This window comes from Salmo salar, chromosome ssa12 (genome assembly GCF_905237065.1).
Source record: "Salmo salar chromosome ssa12, Ssal_v3.1, whole genome shotgun sequence".
Classification (NCBI taxonomy): Eukaryota; Metazoa; Chordata; class Actinopteri; order Salmoniformes; family Salmonidae; genus Salmo; species Salmo salar.
Window position 1 is genome coordinate 56,463,633 of NC_059453.1, and position 20,904 is coordinate 56,484,536.

Here is a 20,904-nt window from a genome sequence, read left to right on the forward strand (position 1 = left end):
GGTCCTGCTGAGTTTGCCTGAGTCATGCAACATCTGGGCCTGTATTCAGAAATAGTGAAGTGCTGATCTAGGATCAGTTATGCCTTTTAGATCATAATGGAAAAGATTGTGTACACGGGATCCTAAAACAACACTCCTACGCAGAGAAGCTTTATGAATAGAGGCACTGAAACTCCATTGTGTGAAGAACTCTGACATTTCCCCTGTCTGTCTGTGACGTGGTAGCTCAGTGAGTGTGCTCTGTGCATATTTAGATGAATCCATAACCCTTGAACATCTCTCCAGCTGACATCATTAGCCAGATTAGGCCCCTGATCCCCCTGTCTGTTAGGATTTAAGGGAGGATTTAACCTAGCCAGGCCCTCCAGATGAAATGCAGCTACAGCCAGGCTTATTTTAATCACAAATCCAACAGAGGAGGAGAGGAGAGAGGAATGAGGGGATGAGCATGAGGACAAACAAACCCACATTGATTATAAACACCACAGAGCAGGGGGAACAAGCAGTGTCACGGGGGGAGGGAGGGAGAGCGAGAGAGAGAGAGAGAGGTAGATGGACGGTATAGAGAGAGTGAGACAGATTGTATTTAACCTTTATTTAACTAGGCAAGTCAGTTAAGAACAAATTCTTATTTACAATGACGGCCTACCCCGGACGACGCTGGGCCAATTGTGCGCCGCCCTACGTGACTCCCAATCGCGGTCGGATGTGATACAGCCTGGATTCGAACCAGGGACTGTCGTGACGCCTCTTGCACTAAAATTCAGTGCCTTAGACCGCTGCACCACTCGGAAGCCCAAGAAAGAGTGTGAGAACGGAGAGAGAGAAAGGGTGAAGACACACGCAAAGTGTCAAGCGATAGACAGTAATACAATGTGTAGATGGGACTTGCTGTGTGTAGTGGGCAGAGCTTCTGTGGAGAACTGAGAGGGGATCTGGGCGTACAAATGCAGGCTAGGGTTTGTTAAGCTAAAGAGGTTCAGCACACAAGCTCCACCAAGCACCCTGTAAACATACAGCCACACAGCGGAGAACTGATCCCCCTTCTCTGGCTAGTGTCATGGACAACAGTCACACACACATGCATACACATGCAAAAACACACAGAGGAGAGGCTGGCTTTTGGGACTTTGATTAGCCATGCTGCCCTCTCGGTGTTTTGGCACTTCAGCAGTCGAGCTGAGCAGGGCAGGAATAAGATGCTAAGCCAAAAAGACCTTGAATCACAGGCTGTGAAAGACGGGAAGTAAATCCGTGATCAATGCAAATGTCTCCGGTGCCAGCATTTCCTCATGAATTTGCTTAAGGCTTGCTTGACATTTGCCTGGGAAAGAAATGTTTAGCTGAAGACTTCTGGACGCTGGCCAATCAGCTGCTACTCAAAGCCAAAGTAGGTCAAGGCACCATGCAGGGAAATCGATTAGGATCAACTTTGAAGATCTAGTCCCTTTGTGGTTAATTACAATGTTGGCAGGATCATGCAAGGTGAAGTGTAGCCCTTTCCGGAGACATTGAGGACAATAATAAATACCATTTTGATGTCATACAGGCAAACCGCTCAACCGTGAGTCGCGCACTTCACATTTCCATACTTAAAAACAAATGTAATTTATAGCATCAATGTTTACAATCAAGAACATTTGCTGCGGAACACACACTTGAATGACTCCATTCTATGTGCACCAAAATTACAGTATGTTTGTCTGAAAGTGCCTTTTAATAAAATCCTAACACTGTAAGATCATATTTTGTTACTTAGCTAGCCATGTTGGCAATACAATAAGCTTTCAGATAATGCCCGCCTGACCCACATTGAAATGACTTAGGAACTGTACACAGTTTGGAGCGGTGTCCCCCACACTTGGAGACACCAGTTAGACATCTCACTCAAACTGTTGTAATCATTTGTTCTTATCCTGCACATACTAACGTTTGTATGAATATTCTGATGTTACTGAATGTATCCAGAGTATTTTTAGATTTTGATATTGACAAATGCTAAGAAAAGTACAGTAAGTGTAAAATTCACATAAAATCAACAATGTAATGTTTGGATTCAGCCTTGTGTCAGGTGAACTGTTGTGTCCTCACCTTTGATCTGATAATTACTCCCTAATCTCCAAAGTGTTATCCTTCAATTGCTATCATGGTCATGAATGTGCTTTTTATAGTTCTTCTGTTAGGGCCAAATTAAAATGTTTCTATCAACATAGGCTAATTTCCATGAGTGTAAGGGTTTAACACTTTGTAAAGCCATAACCGAACGTTGACTCATCAAATCACATTTTATTGGTCACATACACGTGTTTAGCAGATGTTATTGCAGTTGTAGCGAAATGTTTGTGATCGAACGGTGTGTATTTATGTCTCCTCTCTGACTGATCTTTTTCTTCCATACCCCCCACGTCTTGATCCTTACACATAGTATGAAGGAGCATTTGAGGATAGCGCCTCAGCCCACCATGCTGAAGAATTAAAAACCCAAGCCTGTTCTACTCCAATAGTTTCGGATGAGTGAAGGAATGCTGACCTGCCTTCTGACCGGAGCATTGAGGAAAGCACCCATCTTTGTCTCACCCTGCTACGGTAGGTAAAAAACTGTTCTCTCTGAATGAATGAAGGCACGCTGACCTGTCTTTCCTGTATTCTTCATGGAGGTCTTGTTGGATGACTCGGCGTTGAACCCGTTGAGGGTCAGCTCCTGGCACTCCTGAGACACCTTGGCATCCTCGTCTGAGATGTCCACTGGTGATTGGTTCCTCTCCGCACACTCAGGGTATGAGGAGGCCCAGACCCCAGGACTGTGGTTCCCTAGAAGAAGAGAGGAGGGAGAGTCAGTTCTCAGCACTAAGATCTGGGCCTGTATTCAAAATGTGCTCAGAGTAGGAGTGCTGATCTAGGTTCAGGTCCCCCACCCATCAGTGTCCATACAGTATAATGTTTAATACAGTCTAATATAGTCATTTTGATGTAAAAGGCTATTCTGATCCTAGATCAGCATTCCTACTCTGAGACCCTGGCTATGAAGATGTCACAGAGCCGATACCCATAATGTGCGTGAAGCCCATCGAAAATCCAGCTGGTTTTCCTACTACAGTTCCTAAACAGAGACATGAGAGAGTAAAAACGTTTCCCCCCACCTCTCACTTTGTATTGAGAGAGACTGTAGAACCAGTACTGAAATCAACTTCCACCCTGCAGCACCTTCCCTGATCCACTGACTGCTCTTCTAATCCTCTCTCTCCCCCCCACAGCAGAGATCCTACTACAGAATAATCCACCATCGCAGACAGGGATGCTCTTGATCTGTTCACCACTACAATGGGACCAATAGAACTACAAAAGACTGCAAGGACCACAGACAAAGGATCACAGGCAAAGGCAGACTCAAACACTTCTCTCGATTAACAAATCATTTATGAGCCCATTCCCTAAAGGTTAGAGTCAACTTTTCAAGTTGTTCATTAAATAAAAATGTGACTTCCTTTTTACTACCACCCCCGGGGCCCTCCGGACCAGGGCTGGCTTTATGGCATGCTGTGGGAATATATATATATATATATATATATATATATATATATATATATATTTAAATCAGACACAATTGTCTGTTCCTCAATAATGTTCTCCCGGATGACATGAATATTACAGATTTAAAATATCCTACTGCTTCAGCCAGGTCTTGGTCAGACTCCCCACAAACACATGCAGGCAGGTATGCATGCACAAACAAACATATACACGCCAGACCTGGATTCAAATACTATTTAAAATATCTCAATTACTTTCACATACATTCAAAGTAAGTATTCAGATATATTTTATTTGAAAAGACAAGTAGTTTAATATTTTTATGTTTTTGGAAATTATTTGAAAATACTCAAATACACTGAGTCAAATACACGTCCATGCATTTAAGCCAGAAATGTTCAAATAGTATTTGAATTAAGTATTTGAAAATACTCTGAAATACAATTTCTTAGAGTATAGTTTTTTTTTTTGGAGGGGGGGGGGGGGCTGTGTATTTTAAAAACCAGATAGTTAAATAGACATGTACAGTATTTGAACCCAGGTCTGACACATGCACACACACACACACACACACACACTAACTGAGGAGCAATTCACAGCAGTAATGCATTTTTTCAGATTAATTTGTTACCAGTTTCCAGGGCCTTAAATGCACTTTTTGTTCCACCAGCCACTGTAGCATTAATTTAGCTATAAATATGATCATACTTGACTATTTTTATTCACAACTGCAAGTGAAAGGCTCGCAATTTGGAGCCCCAAGCACCCGCCAACGTGGCTGGTGAAATAGACATCTTACCTGCCAATGGCAAAATCTACCCGCCAAATTTTAGGCCCTGCCAGTTTGATGCTGAAGCAGTAAAATAGACCCAAGTGCTACAGATTTGTCCATTGAGTTAAATTTGGATGAATTGTCTTCTGCCCATTCCACACACCACCTGGAAGTGTGTATTTATTGGCCAGGTCTGGATTCCATGGAAGGGCTGGCGCTAAGTATCTGGGCTGTGCTTCTCACTAATGGCTGCATCAGCAAGCTGGAGTGAAGTCATCAGTCATCGCCTTGTGTCTGTCTGTACCAGTGCCACTCTAATATCTCACACCGTTAAAGAAAAGTGTGCACTTGGGGATGTGTGAAACTTACTCCTCAACCTGAAGTGTCCCTACTTGCGCCAGCGAATAGCTAACTAAACGCGTGGCACGATTGGTAAGACACTTCAGGAGGGCGGTCACGTGTGCTAGCAAAGCAGAGATCCTCGGTTCGAGCCTGTCTGAGCCAAATCAGAAGTTGTACTAGCTGAACAAGCAGCGTGACATCCTTTATACACACACACACACACACACACACACACACACACACTCCCGTCTCGCCATTGTAATATGAGCAGATAAAATACATCTGCTTGCCACTCAAAAGTGTGCAGACTTGAGGACACAGTTCATATCCCAATACAGAAACAGCAAGTATTTACAATAAGTATTTGAGTAGTTAACATCTCCTCACACTTCAGCCATAGTAATAACAGAAGATGGCTGCTTGCCACTCAACAGGATACTGTTCATATACAGTAGAGAGAGAAAGCAAGCTCTGAGGAAATGTCATGTATTTTCTACTTCTGTAAATAAAACCCTGGCTGTCTCGGTTTGACATATTCCTCTCTCTGCCCTGATCCAGTTAAATATACGAGGTGGAACCACAAATCTAATCCTCTATGAACATATTCTGTTTTCTTCGAAATAACAAACAACCTAATTCCATGCAAACCCATGTTTTCAGGAAGGCAAATAATATAACCAACCCAGATATAAACAAATGAACGACAAAAAGCAATAAAACAATAAGCTCTGAGAGAAAATGCGCAAAAGAAACATAATTACACACATTCAAAATGTAAACGTTTTCTGCTTTTCGGAGCTGTAGCCTTCAGTTCACCTTTCTGGAAAGCAATCCCTGATGAAAAGCTAGCTCAGAGCTTTCCACGTCTATTATTTGTTGGCAACTTATTTTGTAAATAACCTTCTGTAGCTTTATGAAAACAGTTCTGCCTGTAGCCTCAAATCCTGATGCCCCTCCTCACAGACAACAACAAAACACATAGTCATCATCAGTGGTGTAATGTACTTTAGTAAAAATACTTTAGTCCCTTTCAGTATATGTGCTTTAGTATTTATATTGTTGACAACTTTTACTTTAACTTCACTACATTCCTAAAGAAAATAATTTACTTTTTACTTCATAAATATTCCCTGACACCCAAAATCCCTAGTTACATTTTGAATGCTTAGCAGGACAGGAACATGGCCCGATTTACACACTTATCAAGAGAACATCCCTGGTCATCCCTAGTGTCTCTGGTTTGCTTAATATAGGGAATTTGCAATGATTTACACTTTTACTTTTGATACTTAAGTATATTTTATTAATTACATTAACTTTTTATACTTAAGTATATTTAAAACCAAACACTTTTACACAATTAGTATTTTACTGGCTGACTAATACTTTTACTTGAGTCATTTTCTATTAAGGTATCTTTACTTTTACTCAAGTATAACAATTTAGTATGTTTTTCACCACTGGTCATCAAGAAATGTTGCAGTATGTTTATGTATCCAACCTCGATCATACCTAATTTTTTCCCACCTCATCTTTACAGAAATCTTAGACTAATGTTGAGGGCTTTTTTTGTATAAAATTGTATTTTGCATGCATCATTTCAATATATTTATTTTTCCACACTGAATGCAATTTCTTCCCCAGCATGGCAATTAAACAACAACATGATTAAACAATGGGTAAATATATGTTTTCATTACAAGCTACAAAGCTTTTTATTTACCCATATGAGCGAAGTATACACAACAGAAATCTAAGCTTTTTGTTTAATTAATAAACGTTGAATATTAATGCACAGTTCCAGTCAAAAGTTTGGACACACCTACTCCTTCCAGGGTTTTTCTTTAATAGGACTATTTTCTACATTGTAAAATAATAGTGAAGACATCAAAACTATGAAATAACACATATGGAATCATGTAGTAACCAAAAAAGTGACAGCTTTGCACACTCGTGATATTCTCTCAACCAGCTTCATAAGGTAGTCACATGGAATGCATTTCAATTAACAGGTGTGCCTTGTTAAAAGTTAATTTGTGGAATGTATTTCCTTCTTAATGTGTTTGAGCCAATCAGTTGTGTTGTGACAAGGTAAGACCTGATGGTGCGGGGGTGCTTTTCTGGTAACACCGTCAGTGATTTATTTAGAATTCAAGGCACACTTAATCAGCATGGCTACCACAGCATTCTGCAGCAATACGCCATCCCATCTGCTTTGTGCTTAGTGGGACTATCATTTGTTTTTCAACAGGACAATGACCCAACACACCTCCAGGCTGTGTAAGGGCTTTTTTGTTTACTACATGATTCCATATGTTATTTCATAGTTTTGATGTCTTCACTATTATTGTACAATGTAGAAAAAAGCAAAAATAAATTAAAACCCTTGAATGAGTAGGTGTGTCCAAACTTTTAACAGGTACTGTATTTATTTGCTTCTTATTTGCTTATCTATTTTTGCTGATAACTGCATATAACACAATACGTTCTTCCAGTCCCACTGTTTTCTTATGAGGCTGTCTGGCCTTTCCAATCCACAGGAGTTTGACTCAACTTCATCTGTCAGCAGGAAGCCCCTGCCAGCCCCTGCCGCTATCCCCATGTCATCCCAGATCAGCTGGGCCCAGGTCAGTGACATAGAGCCAAACACTGTGAGTTCAGTTTAGCCACAAACACATACCCAGGAGGAGAAGCCGATCGGCATCGGATGAATGAACACTGTGTGTGTCAGCCAGACATGAACACACATGCACACACACACCATGCACACAGTGCACACAGATGGATCCATGTCAGCAACACTGGGGATTGGTGGGAGGGAAAGGTTGGACCGTCACACCAGAGACAATATACTGGCCTAGTGAACAATGTGGACAAAGACGGATGAAGTGTCCCGTTGGCCTGAGTGACAGACATGTTATGGAACGTTAACGACATAGTAAACATTGTAGCTGGTCTTGCATAGCCAGACACCATCATCCCATGGTCGAGGAAAAGCCTGGAAATCCGAGCTAGGATTTTAGTCTAGCATGCACGATTTACTTCACTCACATGAAACAGCCAAACAATGGGTGATAGAGTACATGCCCTGGTAGAAGGATAAAGGAATAGGCCATGTCTTTCAGGAGTGGCTTTTCCACACCTCACTAACCAGAGCCATTGTCCTACTCTGCACATTTCCCTTTTTCTACTTAACACCGTAGACAGATAATGGAACTCCTTGAGCAAAAAAGGAAAAGTCTAATTCTGGTGAAACATCAAAGAATTTCTCCATTACGTTGGTTAAAGGGGAGGGACATGTTAAATGAACTCGAAGAGGGGAAAAAGAGGCAACGAGGCGCATCTGAATGTGAAGATCCTGTTAAACAGTATAATGCCGTTGGCTGAATCGACATGTATTCTTCTCTCACAAGAAAGACGGTAGCTAGCAATGTCAGGATGAAACCATTGTTTGTTGAGAGTTGTTGTATTATTCTGTTTATGCCTCAAAGGGAAGAACAGCCTCAAGGCTGTGTGTGTGTGTTACAGTTGAGGGTGACTCACTCTCTTCCCTGCATGTCTGTTTGCCAAACACTCGCCTTTGGTAGAAGTGGCTGGAAGGAAGTACAATGCCTCAAATATTACTCACTGTACCTCACATGTATATTTACTCACTGTTTCTCAAATAGCTGAAATATCTTTTGACTCATTTTTTCTGAAAAATACAAAAATGTATGAGTTGAAGTACGTTCTTTCACCATGTCCTAGAAAGAGCTTAACACAAACCCAGATTGACAAACCTCCAATAGTCCCAGTCGGTATTAGATAGAACGTCTCAGGCCTGCCTGCTATGGGGAAAACAACCTGTGCTTACCTACAGTAGGTTACACCATTGGCCCACAGCAAAGAACTTGACATTTTAAAAAAGGTACGTCTAAAGGGAAAAGGACTTGTGTATCGAGGCCGTCAAGCTTCCGCTTAACTGGCGAGCTGATAAAAAAAAAGTTATTTTGGGGAAGAACAGGTACACGAGAAAGAAAGACGTAACGTGGGTTGATCGGAGCTCCAGTATCAATTGTTGATAAACAAACCTTACTCTGTGTGGTGGCGGTTCGGCATGGCTGTGCTGTGATTGGGTCAGAGATGGTAGGAGATAGTAATGGAGAAGAACGTGATGCAAGTATGGAGCATAGCGGTACAAATAAAGGGGGAGTAGGAAAGAGAAAAATAAAGCGGGAGAGAAAGGGAGTAGGGATTTGAAGGGGAGTGAGGTCTATGTAGGCGGAAATGAAGAAGAAAAGGATGTTTGAGGAAAGCAACATAGTTTCCAATGCCAGCGGCAGTTCGGAGGTAGAGAGTGCAGAGGAAGGGCAAGATAAGTCTCGAGGGGAGCATAGAGGTGAGAATTATGTGATTCTGAAGTTTAGGGAGGAAGGGGGAGTTGGGGCGATGAGTCCGATAAGGTTGACGGCTGTGATAAAAGAGTTGATTGGGGAAGTTGTCAATGCTAAAGTGTTAAGCGATCGGAGCTTGTTGGTGTTCTGTAAGGACATGGAGCAGAGGGGAAAAGCTCTCAAAGTGAAGCAAATAGGGAAGTGTAAGGTGGTGTCGAGCAGCTGGAATGATCAAGCAGGGAAGCACTGCATGAAAGGGGTGATAACAGAAGTGCCTGTGAGTGTTAGCATTAAAGAGGTAAGCAACAAAGTGAGAGGAGGCGTTCTAGTGAATGTTCAAAGATTGCAAGCAACAAGGGGTGGAGTTAGGGTAGATAGCCCATCTATTCTGTTACACTTAAAGGACTGGGTACCGCCTGTGGAAAAAGCCTGTAAAGAGAAAAAGAGGTATGCCAGGTGTGGAGGGGAGCATGAGTATGGGAAATGTGGGGATGGTGTACAACCAAAGTGCTGCAGCTCTGGGGGTGCTCATAGTGTGGCATGTGGTGGGTGTGAGGCAATGAAGCAGGCAGTGGAGGTGTAACAAGTGAGTGTGGAGAGAAGGGTGTCAAGTGAGGGTCCAGGAAGATACAGGTTCAAGAGAGAGATGGGTAGGAGCATCTAGACCAGGGATTACGGGGCAGGTGGGAGGCGATATGGTATACATAGATAAGAGAAAGTTGGTGACGTTCATAGCAGGAGCTATCAATAGCACTGCTAAAGTTGAGTCTAAAACAGAGAGGATTCAGCTAATCGTGAAAGTGGCTGGGAGACATCTGAGTATTACTATTGACATTGGAAAACGTTTGAGTTTATCTCAATCAGCCGAGGCTAGAGTCATGTATTACTGGATTGTAGTTATGGTGGTAGTACTACAATGGAATGCTCAAAGCCTGTTGGCTAATGGGCAGGAGTTCAAGCAGTTCATTGTGTATATGCCATGTAAGCCTGTGTGATTGGTGTGCAGGAGTTCGTAGGGACAGAGTTGTAGGGAGGGAGGAGGGAGGGGGGAAGGGGGGGGGGCGTTGGTTCTCTGACAGGAACATCAAAAAACAGAAATCATAATGGATAAAAATTCCACAAAAGGAGGGGTGGACAATTTCGACAAGGTGGTGACTGGCTACAGCTGCAAAATAAGAACCCTACGATGGCCACTTGTGATATTCTTCAACATCTTGGACATCTCAGCATACAATGCGTCTGCTACTCCAATTTCCGGGATGCCGACAAGTCCCTCCCCTGCCCTCCCTTTGGCAAATCTGATCACTACTCGATTTTGCTCCTTCCTTACTATAGACAGAAACTCAAACAGGAAGTGGGGGGGGGGGATGTGCCACCTTCATAAAGCAAGGACTTCCTTACAGGATACTAGGCAAAGGTATTGAATAGGAATATGTGGTGGTGGAGGTGTGGTTGAGAGGAGGGCTGCTAGTGGTAGTGAACTACTACAATCCTTGTCAGATATTGGACCTGGAAGTGCTGGAGACGGTGGAGGGCCAGGATAGAAGTAAGGTATTGTGGTGTGGTGATTTTAATAACGGATGGATGGAAATGGCCAAGTGATGGAAAATCTGATAGAAATGAATAATCTGGAGTGCCTGAATGATGGCCGAGGGACCAGGATTGATGTAGCCACATGGAAAGAGTCTGCCTTGGACCTCAATCTGGTATCTAGTGCGATGGCAGAAATATGTGAGTGGGAGGTATGGGAGGAGTTGACAGTAGGGAGTGATCATTACCCCATAGTCTGCGCAATAGGCCAGAGGGTTGAGGAAGCATCAGTGGATTGAGTTAGTAGGTGGGTGTTTGGAAGAGCAAAATGGGATCAGTTTCAGGAGCTGAGTGAGCAACTGATGGCTCGGGTAGATATGAGAGGGGATGTGGATAGTATGAATAACTGGGTGAGAACAGCTTTAGTGGGGGCAGCTACTGAGGCTATACCTAAGAGTTCACGGAGGAGGAGGAGGAAAGCAGTCCCGTGGTGGAAAGAGGAGTGTGGGGCAATGGTGAGGAGTAGGAACAGGGCATTTAGAGTACTGAAAAGGAACAGGGAATTTAGAGAACTGAAAAGGAACAGGGCATTTAGAGAACTGAAAAGGAACAGGGCATTTAGAGTACTGAAAAGGAACAGGGCATTTAGAGTACTGAAAAGGAACAGGGCATTTAGAGTACCGTAATTTCCGGACTATTAAGCGCACCTGAATATAAGCCGCACCCACTGAATTTAAAAAAAAATATTATTTTGAACATAAATAAGTCGCACATGTCTATAAGCCGCAGGTGCCTACCGGTACATTGAAACAAATGAACTTTACACAGGCTTTAACGAAACACGGCTTGTAACAAAAATAAATAGGCTTTAACGAAACACGGCTTGTAACAAAAATAAATAGGCTTTAACGAAACACGGCTTGTAACAAAAAATAAAAAAATAGCAGTAAGCTTTAGTTGTCTTTTTACACTGAGTCAATTCCTCACGCTGCTGTTTCCAACGTCTTATCATCGACTCATTAAGACCAAGCTCCCATGCAGCAGCTCTAGTTCCTTTTCCAACAGCCAGATCAATCGCCTTCAACTTGAAAGCTGCATCATATGCATTTCTCCGTGTCTTTGCCATGATGAGGGTGACAAAATGACTACCGTAATCAGAATGATGGGAAGTTTGAGAGCGCTCGATTTAATCTAAACAGTAAACAAAAAAGTTGTTTAACCTTAACCCGTTCGGCAATTTCATTGGTCTAATGAAAGCTTCATGCCGCCCAAAAAACTGAGCACGTCACAGAATGTGTTTTTTTGAAGAAAGAAAAAATTGAAAGCGGGAAAAATCCATATATTATCCGTGTCATTGTTTAAGCCGCGAGGTTCAAAGCCTGGGAAAAAAGTTGCGGCTTATAGTCCGGAATTTACGGTACTGAAAAGGAACAGGGCATTTAAAGAACTGAAAAGGAACAGGGCATTTAGAGTACTGAAAAGGAACAGGGCATTTAGAGTACTGAAAAGGAACAGGGCATTTAGAGTACTGAAAAGGACGCATAACTTCCAACATCTGATTCAGTATTAGCAGGCCCAGGCTCTGGTGAGGAGAACTGTCCATTAGGCAAAGAAGTCATGTTGGCGTTGGTTCTCTGACACCATTGGAAGGACGACACCTGTGGGAGAAGTGTGGGGGATGATTAAGAGGTTGAGTGGGGTCAGAAGGGACTGGGATTATCCAGTGTTGACGAGTGGGTAGGATGTGGCAGTAACAGATGAGAAGGCAGAGATGATGGCCAAAGTGTTTGTCTAAGTGCATAGCTTGGCAAATTTGTCAGAGGAGGGGCAGAAGGGGAGAGAGAGAAAGAGAGAGGAGCACCCTAGAGTGCTGGATAGGAGGGATGTAAATGATGCGTTGAATGCACCATTTATCATGGCAAAGATGAAAAGGGCAATAGGTAAGGCTGGGGTAACTTCACCTGGAAAAGATGAGGTGTGCTACGTTATGTTGGCCCATCTTAGTGATGAGGCACTGGATAAGTTATTGAACAACAGAGTGTGCGAGGAGGAGAAATTACCATGAAGCTGGAAGGAGACAGTAGTGGTAGCAATCAGGAAACCAGGGAAGAACCCAACGACGCCAACAAGCTCTCGGCCAATAGCTTTAACATCACATGTATGTAAAATTATAGAAAGTATGATTGCGGAGAGGCTAACTTACTTCCTAGAAAGCAGGGGGCTCGTATCGCCACACCAAAGTGAGTTCAGGAAGGGGAGAGGAACTATGGACCCAGTGCTCTGCTTAGAAGCAGATGTCCGGAGGCTCAGGCTTTTTTTTGATGTGGAGAAGGCGTATATGATATGATGTGGAAGGAGGGGCTGTTAATCAAGCTTGATATTATGGGGGGAGGAGGAAGAATATACAACTGGAAGGATTTCCTGTTTGGAAGGTCTATCCAGGTGAGGCAGGGGAAGTCTCTATCAGGCAGATACATGGTGGATAACGGTACACCGCAGGGGAGCGTGATTAGTCCTCTGTTGTTCTCAATCATGATCAATGATGTTTACTCTCAGGTACAGCCGGATATTGGGAAGTCGTTATTTGCAGATGATGAGGTCTTACGGAAGAGGGGAAGAAATGTGCCATACATTGTCAGGAAGGTACAGGAAGAAATTGATGAGATGGGCATTAATGTGGGGATTCAGGCTCTCTTTAGAGAAAACACAGACAGTGTTCTTTACCAGGAGGAAGTTGGGAGATGAGTTATGCTTCAGGTTACAGTGCCTTCGGAAATAATTCAGAACCCTTGAGATTTACACATTTTCTTACATTACAGCCTTATTCTAAAATTAATCAAATGAAACATTTTCCTCAGCAATCTACACACAATAGCCCATAATGACAAAGTGAAAAAAAGTTTAAACATTTTAGAAAATGTATTAAAAACAAAAAACTGAAATACCTTATTTACATAAGTATTCAGACCCTTTGCTATGAGACTCAGGTGCATCCTGCTTCCATTGAGCATCCTTGAGATGTTTCTACAACTTGATTGGAGTCCACCTGTGGTAAATTCAATTGATTGGACATCATTTGGAAAGGCACACACCTGTTTATATATGGTCCCACAGTTGACAGTGCATGTCAGAGCAAACACCATGCAACGAGGTGAAAGGAATTGTCCATAGAGCTCCGAGACAGGATTGTGTCGAGGCACAGATCTGGGGAAGGGTACCAAAAAAATTCTGCAGCATTGTATGACCCCAAGAACATAGTGGCCTCAATAATTCTTAAATGGAAGAAGTTTGTAACCACCAAGACTCTTCCTAGAGCTGGCCGCCCTGCCAAACTAAGCAATCGGGGGAGAAGGGTCTTGGTCAGGGAGGTGACCAAGAACCCGATGGTCACACTAACAGAGTTCTAGAGTTCCTCTGCGGAGATGGGACAACCTTCCAGATGGACAACCATCTCTGCAGGACTCCACCAATCAGGCCTTTATGGTAGAGTGGCCAAACGGAAGCCACTCCTCAGTAAAACGCAAATGACAGCCTGCTATGAGTTTGCCAAAAGGCACCTAAAGACTCTATGACCATGAGAAATAAGATTCTCTGGTCTGATGAAACCAAGATTGAACTCTTTGGCCTGAATGCCAACCATCACGTCTGGAGGAAACATGGCACCATCCCTACGGTGAAGCATTGTGGTGGCAGCATCATGCTGTGGGGATGTTTTTCAGCGGCAGGGACTGGGAGACTAGTCAACCTGAAACCTGCTCTAGAAAACCTGCTCTAGAGTGCTCAGGACCTCAGACTGGGTGCGAAGGTTCACCTTCTAACAGGACAACGACCCTAAGCACACAGCTAAGACAATGCAGGAGGGGCTTCGGGACTAGTAACTGAATGTCCTTGAGCGGCCCAGCCAGAGCCCGGACTTGAACCCGATCGAACATCTCTGGAGAGACCTGAAAATAGCTGTGCAGCAACGCTCCCCATCCAACCCGACAGAGCTTGATAGGATTTGCAGAGAAACTCTCCAAATACATTTACATTTACATTTTAGTCATTTAGCAGACGCTCTTATCCAGAGCGACTTACAGTATTGAATGCATACATTTCATACATTTTTTTTTCTTTTTCTCTGTACTGGCCCCCCGTGGGAATCGAACCCACAACCCTGGCATTGCAAACACCATGCTCTACCAACTGAGCCACAGGGGGATAAAACAGATGTGTTTATATATATATATATATATATTTTTACATTTTACATTTTAGTCATTTTAGCAGACGCTCTTATCCAGAGCGACTTACAGTAGTGAATGCATACATTTCATACATTTAATTTCATGCATTTTTTTATTTTTTATTTTTTTATTTTTGTACTGGCCCCCCGTGGGAATCGAACCCACAACCCTGGCATTGCAAACACCATGCTCTACCAACTGAGCCACAGGGAACCTAATATACAGGTGTGGCAAGCTTGTAGCGTCATACCCAAGAAGACTCGAGGCTGTAATCGCTGCCAAAGGTGCCTCAACAAAGTACTGAGTAAAGGGTCTGAATACTTATGTAAATGTGATATCAGTTTTTTATTTTTAATAAATTAGCAAAACAATGTAAAAACTGTTTTTGCTTTGTCATTATGGGGTTGTGTGTGTAGATTGAGGAGGGGGAAAAAAATGTAACGTAACAAAATGTGAAAAAGTAAAATGGTCTGAATACTTTCCAACGGCACTGTATATGGGAGAAACTTGGAGAGGGTGGGGGCCTTCAGGTTCCTTGGGGTATACTTTGACACTAGACTGACCTGGGCAGAACACATAGAGAGAGTGGTGGGAAAGTGCAAGAAGGTGCTAAATGTGATGTGCTGTCTGACGGGGAAGGAGTGGGAGGCTAGGTGTTCCTCAAAGAGGACAATGTATGTTGCATTAATCCGATCTGCAATACACTATGGAAGTATAGCGCATGGTTCGGCAGCCTGGACCTCATTGGAACAGCTAGATGTCATACAGGTGCAAGGTCCCAGTTCATTCCCAGTGGCTACACTACAGGTGGAGATGGGGGATATGCCATTGCAGATTAGGAGAAGCAGCAGGCAAGGAATTATTGGGTGAACCTACAGGGACATGGGGTGTCTCGTCCTGCAAAAATTATTTTATTCTGGAAAAATTAGCCAGGACGGAACACGGGCTTTGGGTGGGTGGGTAATACCCAGGCGAAGGAGATGGGAATGTATGGAAGGGAGTTTAGTCGGTAGCTATTCCTGTAAATCCACCATGGCTACTCCCGCCTCCAGTAGTTGATTTAGAAGTGTTGGAGAGACTACAGAAAGACAGGGAGGGTGTTTATCCATCTGATTTGTTTAAGAGACGTCTGGATACTGTGTATTAGGATTTTGTGGCCATTTACAGAGATGGTTCAAAAGATCCAAGGACAGGACGTACTTGGTCAGCATTTGTAGAGCAGGAATGTGGGGTGGAAGTCAGGAAACGTATTACAGATCATCTGGCTGCATATGCGGCGGAGCTGACTTGCAGTGGGTGGAGGAAGTCAAAACTAGTTATTTGCTCTGATTCATGTGCAGTGTTGATGAGTCTGCAGTCCTTTACCTAACGTAGCAGACAAGACCTGCTTTATGATGTACTAGACAGATGGGTATAAAGATACAATTTACTTTGGTCCCAGCCCATGTGGGGGTGGATGGGAATGAGGCAGTTTATGTACTGACTAAACAAGCACTTAGTAGTGGGGATGTTGATGTTGTAGGTTCAATGAGCAAGGCAGAGGCAAAAAGCCTGACATGGACAGTGATGATGCAGAGATGGCAGGAGCAGTGGAATAGAGATACTAAGGGCAGGCATTTATTTCAAGTACAGAGGAAAGTCGGCAAGGGGGGGACGGCAGGAAGGGACAGAAGAGAGGAGGCCATTTTTACAAGATTAAGGGTGGGCCACAGCCAGTTGAATAAGATTTTAAATGTGATAGGAAAGCATCCAACAGGAAAGCGTGATTATTGCCAGGAAACAGAGACCGCGGAGCATGTATTGCTTGAATGTGGGCAGTATCAGAGGGAAAGAGAGAGGCTGAGATCTACAGTGCATTAGGAATGCATTCAGACCCCTTGACTTTTTAAACATATTGTTAAGTTACAGCCTTATTCTAAAATGTATTATATTGTTTTTTTCCTCATTAATCTAGACACAATACCGCATAATGACAAACCAAAAACAGGTTTTTAGAACATTTTGCAAATGTATTAAAAATAAATAAAGGAAATATTACATTTATATTTGTATTCATACCCTTTATAAGCTTGGCACATCTGTATTTGGTGAGTTTCTCCCATTCTTCTCTGCAGATCCTCTCAAGCTCTGTCAGGTTGGATGGGGAGTGTCGCTGCACAGCTATTTTTTAGGTCTCTCCAGAGATGTTAGGTCGGGTTCAAGTCCGGGCTCTGGCTGGGCCACTCAAGGATATTCAGAGACGTGTCCCGAAGCCACTCCTGTGTTGCCCTGGCTGTGTGCTTAGAGTCGTTGTCCTGTTGGAAGGTGAACCTTCGCCCCAGTCTGAGGTCCTGAGCGCTCTGGAGATGGTGCTCTGAAGATGGCGCCCTGAAGATGGCGCCGGATGAAATGGCAGCCGTTTTACAGCCGCCTAACCAATTGTGTTTTTTTTGTGTTATTTGTAACTTATTTTATACATAATTTTTTGCCACCATATCTTACGGCAAAAAAGAGCTTCTGGATATCAGGACAGCGATCACTAACATCGGATAAGATAAACTTTTTTCATCAACAAGCAGGACGCACAGGATGTACTTCAGACACCCAACAAGGCCAATATCCCTGTCACTGGCAGGAGAAAGAGACACAGGTATAGAGGACACAAGGCGGGGTGCCTTGTAAGGATCCGCCGACGGCGAGTGGGAAATCTGCCTTTACCATCAAAATTACTTGTCAACGTACAATTATTGGACAATAAATTAGACGAGGTACAATCACAAATACCCTACTAAAAGGACATCAAAAACTGTAATATCTTATGTTTCACCGGATCGTGGCTGAATGACGACATGGATAACATTCAGCTGGTGGGATATACGCTGCACCGGCTAGATAGAACAGCACACTCCGGTCAGACAAGGGGCTGGCGGTCTGTGTATATTTGTGAAGAACAGGTGGTGCACGAAATCTCAGAAAGTCTCTAGATTTGGCTCGCCTGAAGTAGAGAATCTCATGATAAGCTGTAGACCACACTATTCGCCAAGAGAGTTTTCATCTATATTTTTCATGGCTGTTTATTTACCACCACAGACGGATGCTGGCACTAAGACCGCACTCAGTCAACTGTGTAAGAAAATAAGCAAAACACGCCCGCTCAGAGGCGGAACTGCTAGTGGCCGGGGACTTTAATGCAGAAAAACTGAAATCAGTCTAACCTAATTTCTATCAGCATGTTAAATGTGCAACCAGAGGAAAACAAAAACTCTAAACCACCTTTACACCATACACAGAGATGCATACAAAGCTCTCCCTCACCCCCCATTTGGCAAATCTGACCATAATGCCATCCTCCTGATTCCTGCTTACAAGCAAAAACTAAAGCAGGAAGCACCAGTGACTCGGTCAATAAAGAAGTGGTCAGATGACGCAGATGCTAAGCTACAGGACTGCTTTGCTAGCACAGACTGGAATATGTTCCGGGATTCCTCCGATGGCATTGAGGAGTACACCACATAAGTCAATGGCTTCATCAATAAGTGCATCGATGACGGCGTCCCCACCATGGATTACAGGCAACATCCGCACTGAGCAAAAGGGCAGAGCTGCCGCCTTCAAAGAGTGTGACTCTAACTCGGACGCTTATAAGAAATCTTGCTACGCCCTCAGACGAACTATCAAACAGGCAAAGCACCAATACAGGACTAAGATTGAATCATACTACACCGGCTTCGACGCTCGTCGGATGTGGCAGGGCCTGCAAACTTTTACAGACTACAAAGGGAAGAACAGCTGCGAGATGCCCATTGACACGGGCCTACCAGACGAGCTAAATCAGTTCTATGCTCGCCTCGAGGCAAGCAACACTGAGGCATGCATGAGAGCATCAGCTGTTCCGGACGACGGTGTGATCATGCTCTCTGTAGCCAACGTGAGTAAGATCTTTAAACAGGTCAACATTCACAAGGCCGCTGGGCCAGATGGATTACCAGGACGTGTGCTCCAGGCACGTGCTGACCAACTGTCAAGTGTCTTCACTGACATTTTCAACATGTCCCTGACTGAGTCTGTAATACCAACATGTTTCAAGCAGACCACCATAGTCCCTGTGCCCAAGAACACTAAGGTAACCTACCTAAATGACAATAGACCCGCAGCACTCAAGTCTGTAGCCATGAAGTGCTTTCAAAGGCTGGTCATGGCTCACATCAACACCATTATCCCAGAAACCCTAGACCCACTCCAATTTGCATACCGCTCAAACAGATCCACAGATGATGCAATCTGTATTGCACTCCACACTGCCCTTTCACACCTGGACAAAAGGAACACCTACGTGAGAATGCTATTCATTGACTAAAGCTCAGCGTTCCACACCATAGTGCCCTCAAAGCTCATCACTAAGCTAAGGATCCTGGGACCTAACACCTCCCTCTGCAACTGGATCCTGGACTTCCTGACGGGCCGCCCCCAGGTGGTGAGGGTAAGTAACAACACATCTGCCAAACTGATCCTCAACAATGGAGCCCCCCCAGGGGTGTGTGCTCAGTCCCCTCCTGTACGCCCTGTTCACCCACGACTGCATGGCCAGGCATGACTCCAACACCATCATTAAGTTTGCAGATGACACAACAGTGGTAGCCTGATCACTGACAACGACGAGACAGCCCATAGGGAGGAGATTAGAGACCTGGCTGGGTGGTGCCAGAATAACAACCTATCCCTCAACGTAATCAAGACAAAGGAGATGATTGTGGACTACAGGAAAAGGAGGACTGAGCACGCCCCCATTCTCATCGATGGGGCTGTAGTGGAGCAGGTTGAGAGCTTCAAGTTCCTTGCTGTCCACATCACCAACAAACTAGAATGTTCCAAACACACCAAGACAGTCGTTGAAGAGGGCACGACAAAGCCTATTCCCCCTCAGGAAACTAAAAGGATTTGGCATGGGTCCTCAGATCCTCAAAAGGTTCTACAGCTGCAACATCAAGAGCATCCTGCCTGGCTGCATCACTGCCTGGTACAGAAACTGCTCAGCCTCTGACTGCAAGGCAATACAGAGGGTAGTGCGTACGGCCCAGTACATCACTGGGGCTAAGCTGCCTGCCATCCAGGACCTCTAGACCAGGCATTGTCAGAGGAAGGCACTAAAAATTGTCAATGACTCCTGCCACCCCAGTCATAGACTGTTCTCTCTGCTACCGCATGGAAAGTGGTACTGGAGCGCCAAGTCTAGGACCAAAAGGCTTCTCAACAGCTTTTACCCTCAAGCCTTAAGACTCCTGAACAGCTAATCAAATGGCTACCCGGACTATGCATTGTGTCCGGGTGGTTTGAGCCCTGAATACTGATTGGCTGAAAGCCGTGGTATATCAGAACGCATGCCACGGCTATGATAAAAACATATATTTTTACTGTTATAGTTACATTGGTAATTCGTTTATAATAGCAATAAGGCACCTCAGCGGTTTGTGGTATATGGCCAATATACCACGGCTAAGGGCTGTGTCCAGGCACTCCGCGTTGTGTCGTGGTTAAGAACAGCCCTTATCCGTGGTATATTGGCCATATACCACACCTCCTCGGGCCTTATTGCTTGAGTATAGCTCTGTCTCTATTCAAGTTCTAGGTTAGATCTGTGTCTCTATTCCAGTTCCATGTTAGAACGCCATCTCTATTCCAGTTCTAACTCTGTCTCCATAGCTGCGGGAAGTCAGGGTGCTGAGGGTGATGTAGCATCCCCTTATAAATAAAAAAACATTCCAACAACATTTGTGAACTAGGCCATTATTACTCCTGAATGAGGAGAGAAAAATACTCCCCCAACCCAAAACATCTTCCTGCAGCGATGTCTGTCTCTATTCCAATTTAATGTACTGTAGGAACTGTCTCTATTCCAGTTCCATGTTAGAACTCTGTCTCTATAGGTCATTATCAATAAAACGTCACAATAGCGCTAGATTTGCCAGCTGTGGGGCAATGAGACCCCCAGCTCCGCTAAAACCATTGACAACCATGTGCCATTTTCAAGGGATTCTTAAATAAATGTTAAAACGACTTGGTTTTAATATCATCACCTCTGGAAGAGCATATTCATAACTACACATTTCTGATTATTCCACATTTAGATCTATAATCAGAGTTATACAGCAAT

The 20,904-nt window shown here is 43.8% G+C and overlaps 1 protein-coding gene across 1 annotated transcript in view; it reads right to left on the reverse strand.

The window, feature by feature from the left end:
- Positions 1 to 20,904, reverse strand: part of LOC106565330 (receptor-type tyrosine-protein phosphatase gamma) — a 305,168-nt gene that overhangs the window by 113,340 nt on the left and 170,924 nt on the right. The window contains exon 3 of the mRNA XM_014132317.2: positions 2,632 to 2,811. Within this exon, the coding sequence (XP_013987792.1) occupies positions 2,632 to 2,811 (180 nt within the window). The remainder of the gene's footprint in view (positions 1 to 2,631; positions 2,812 to 20,904) is intronic.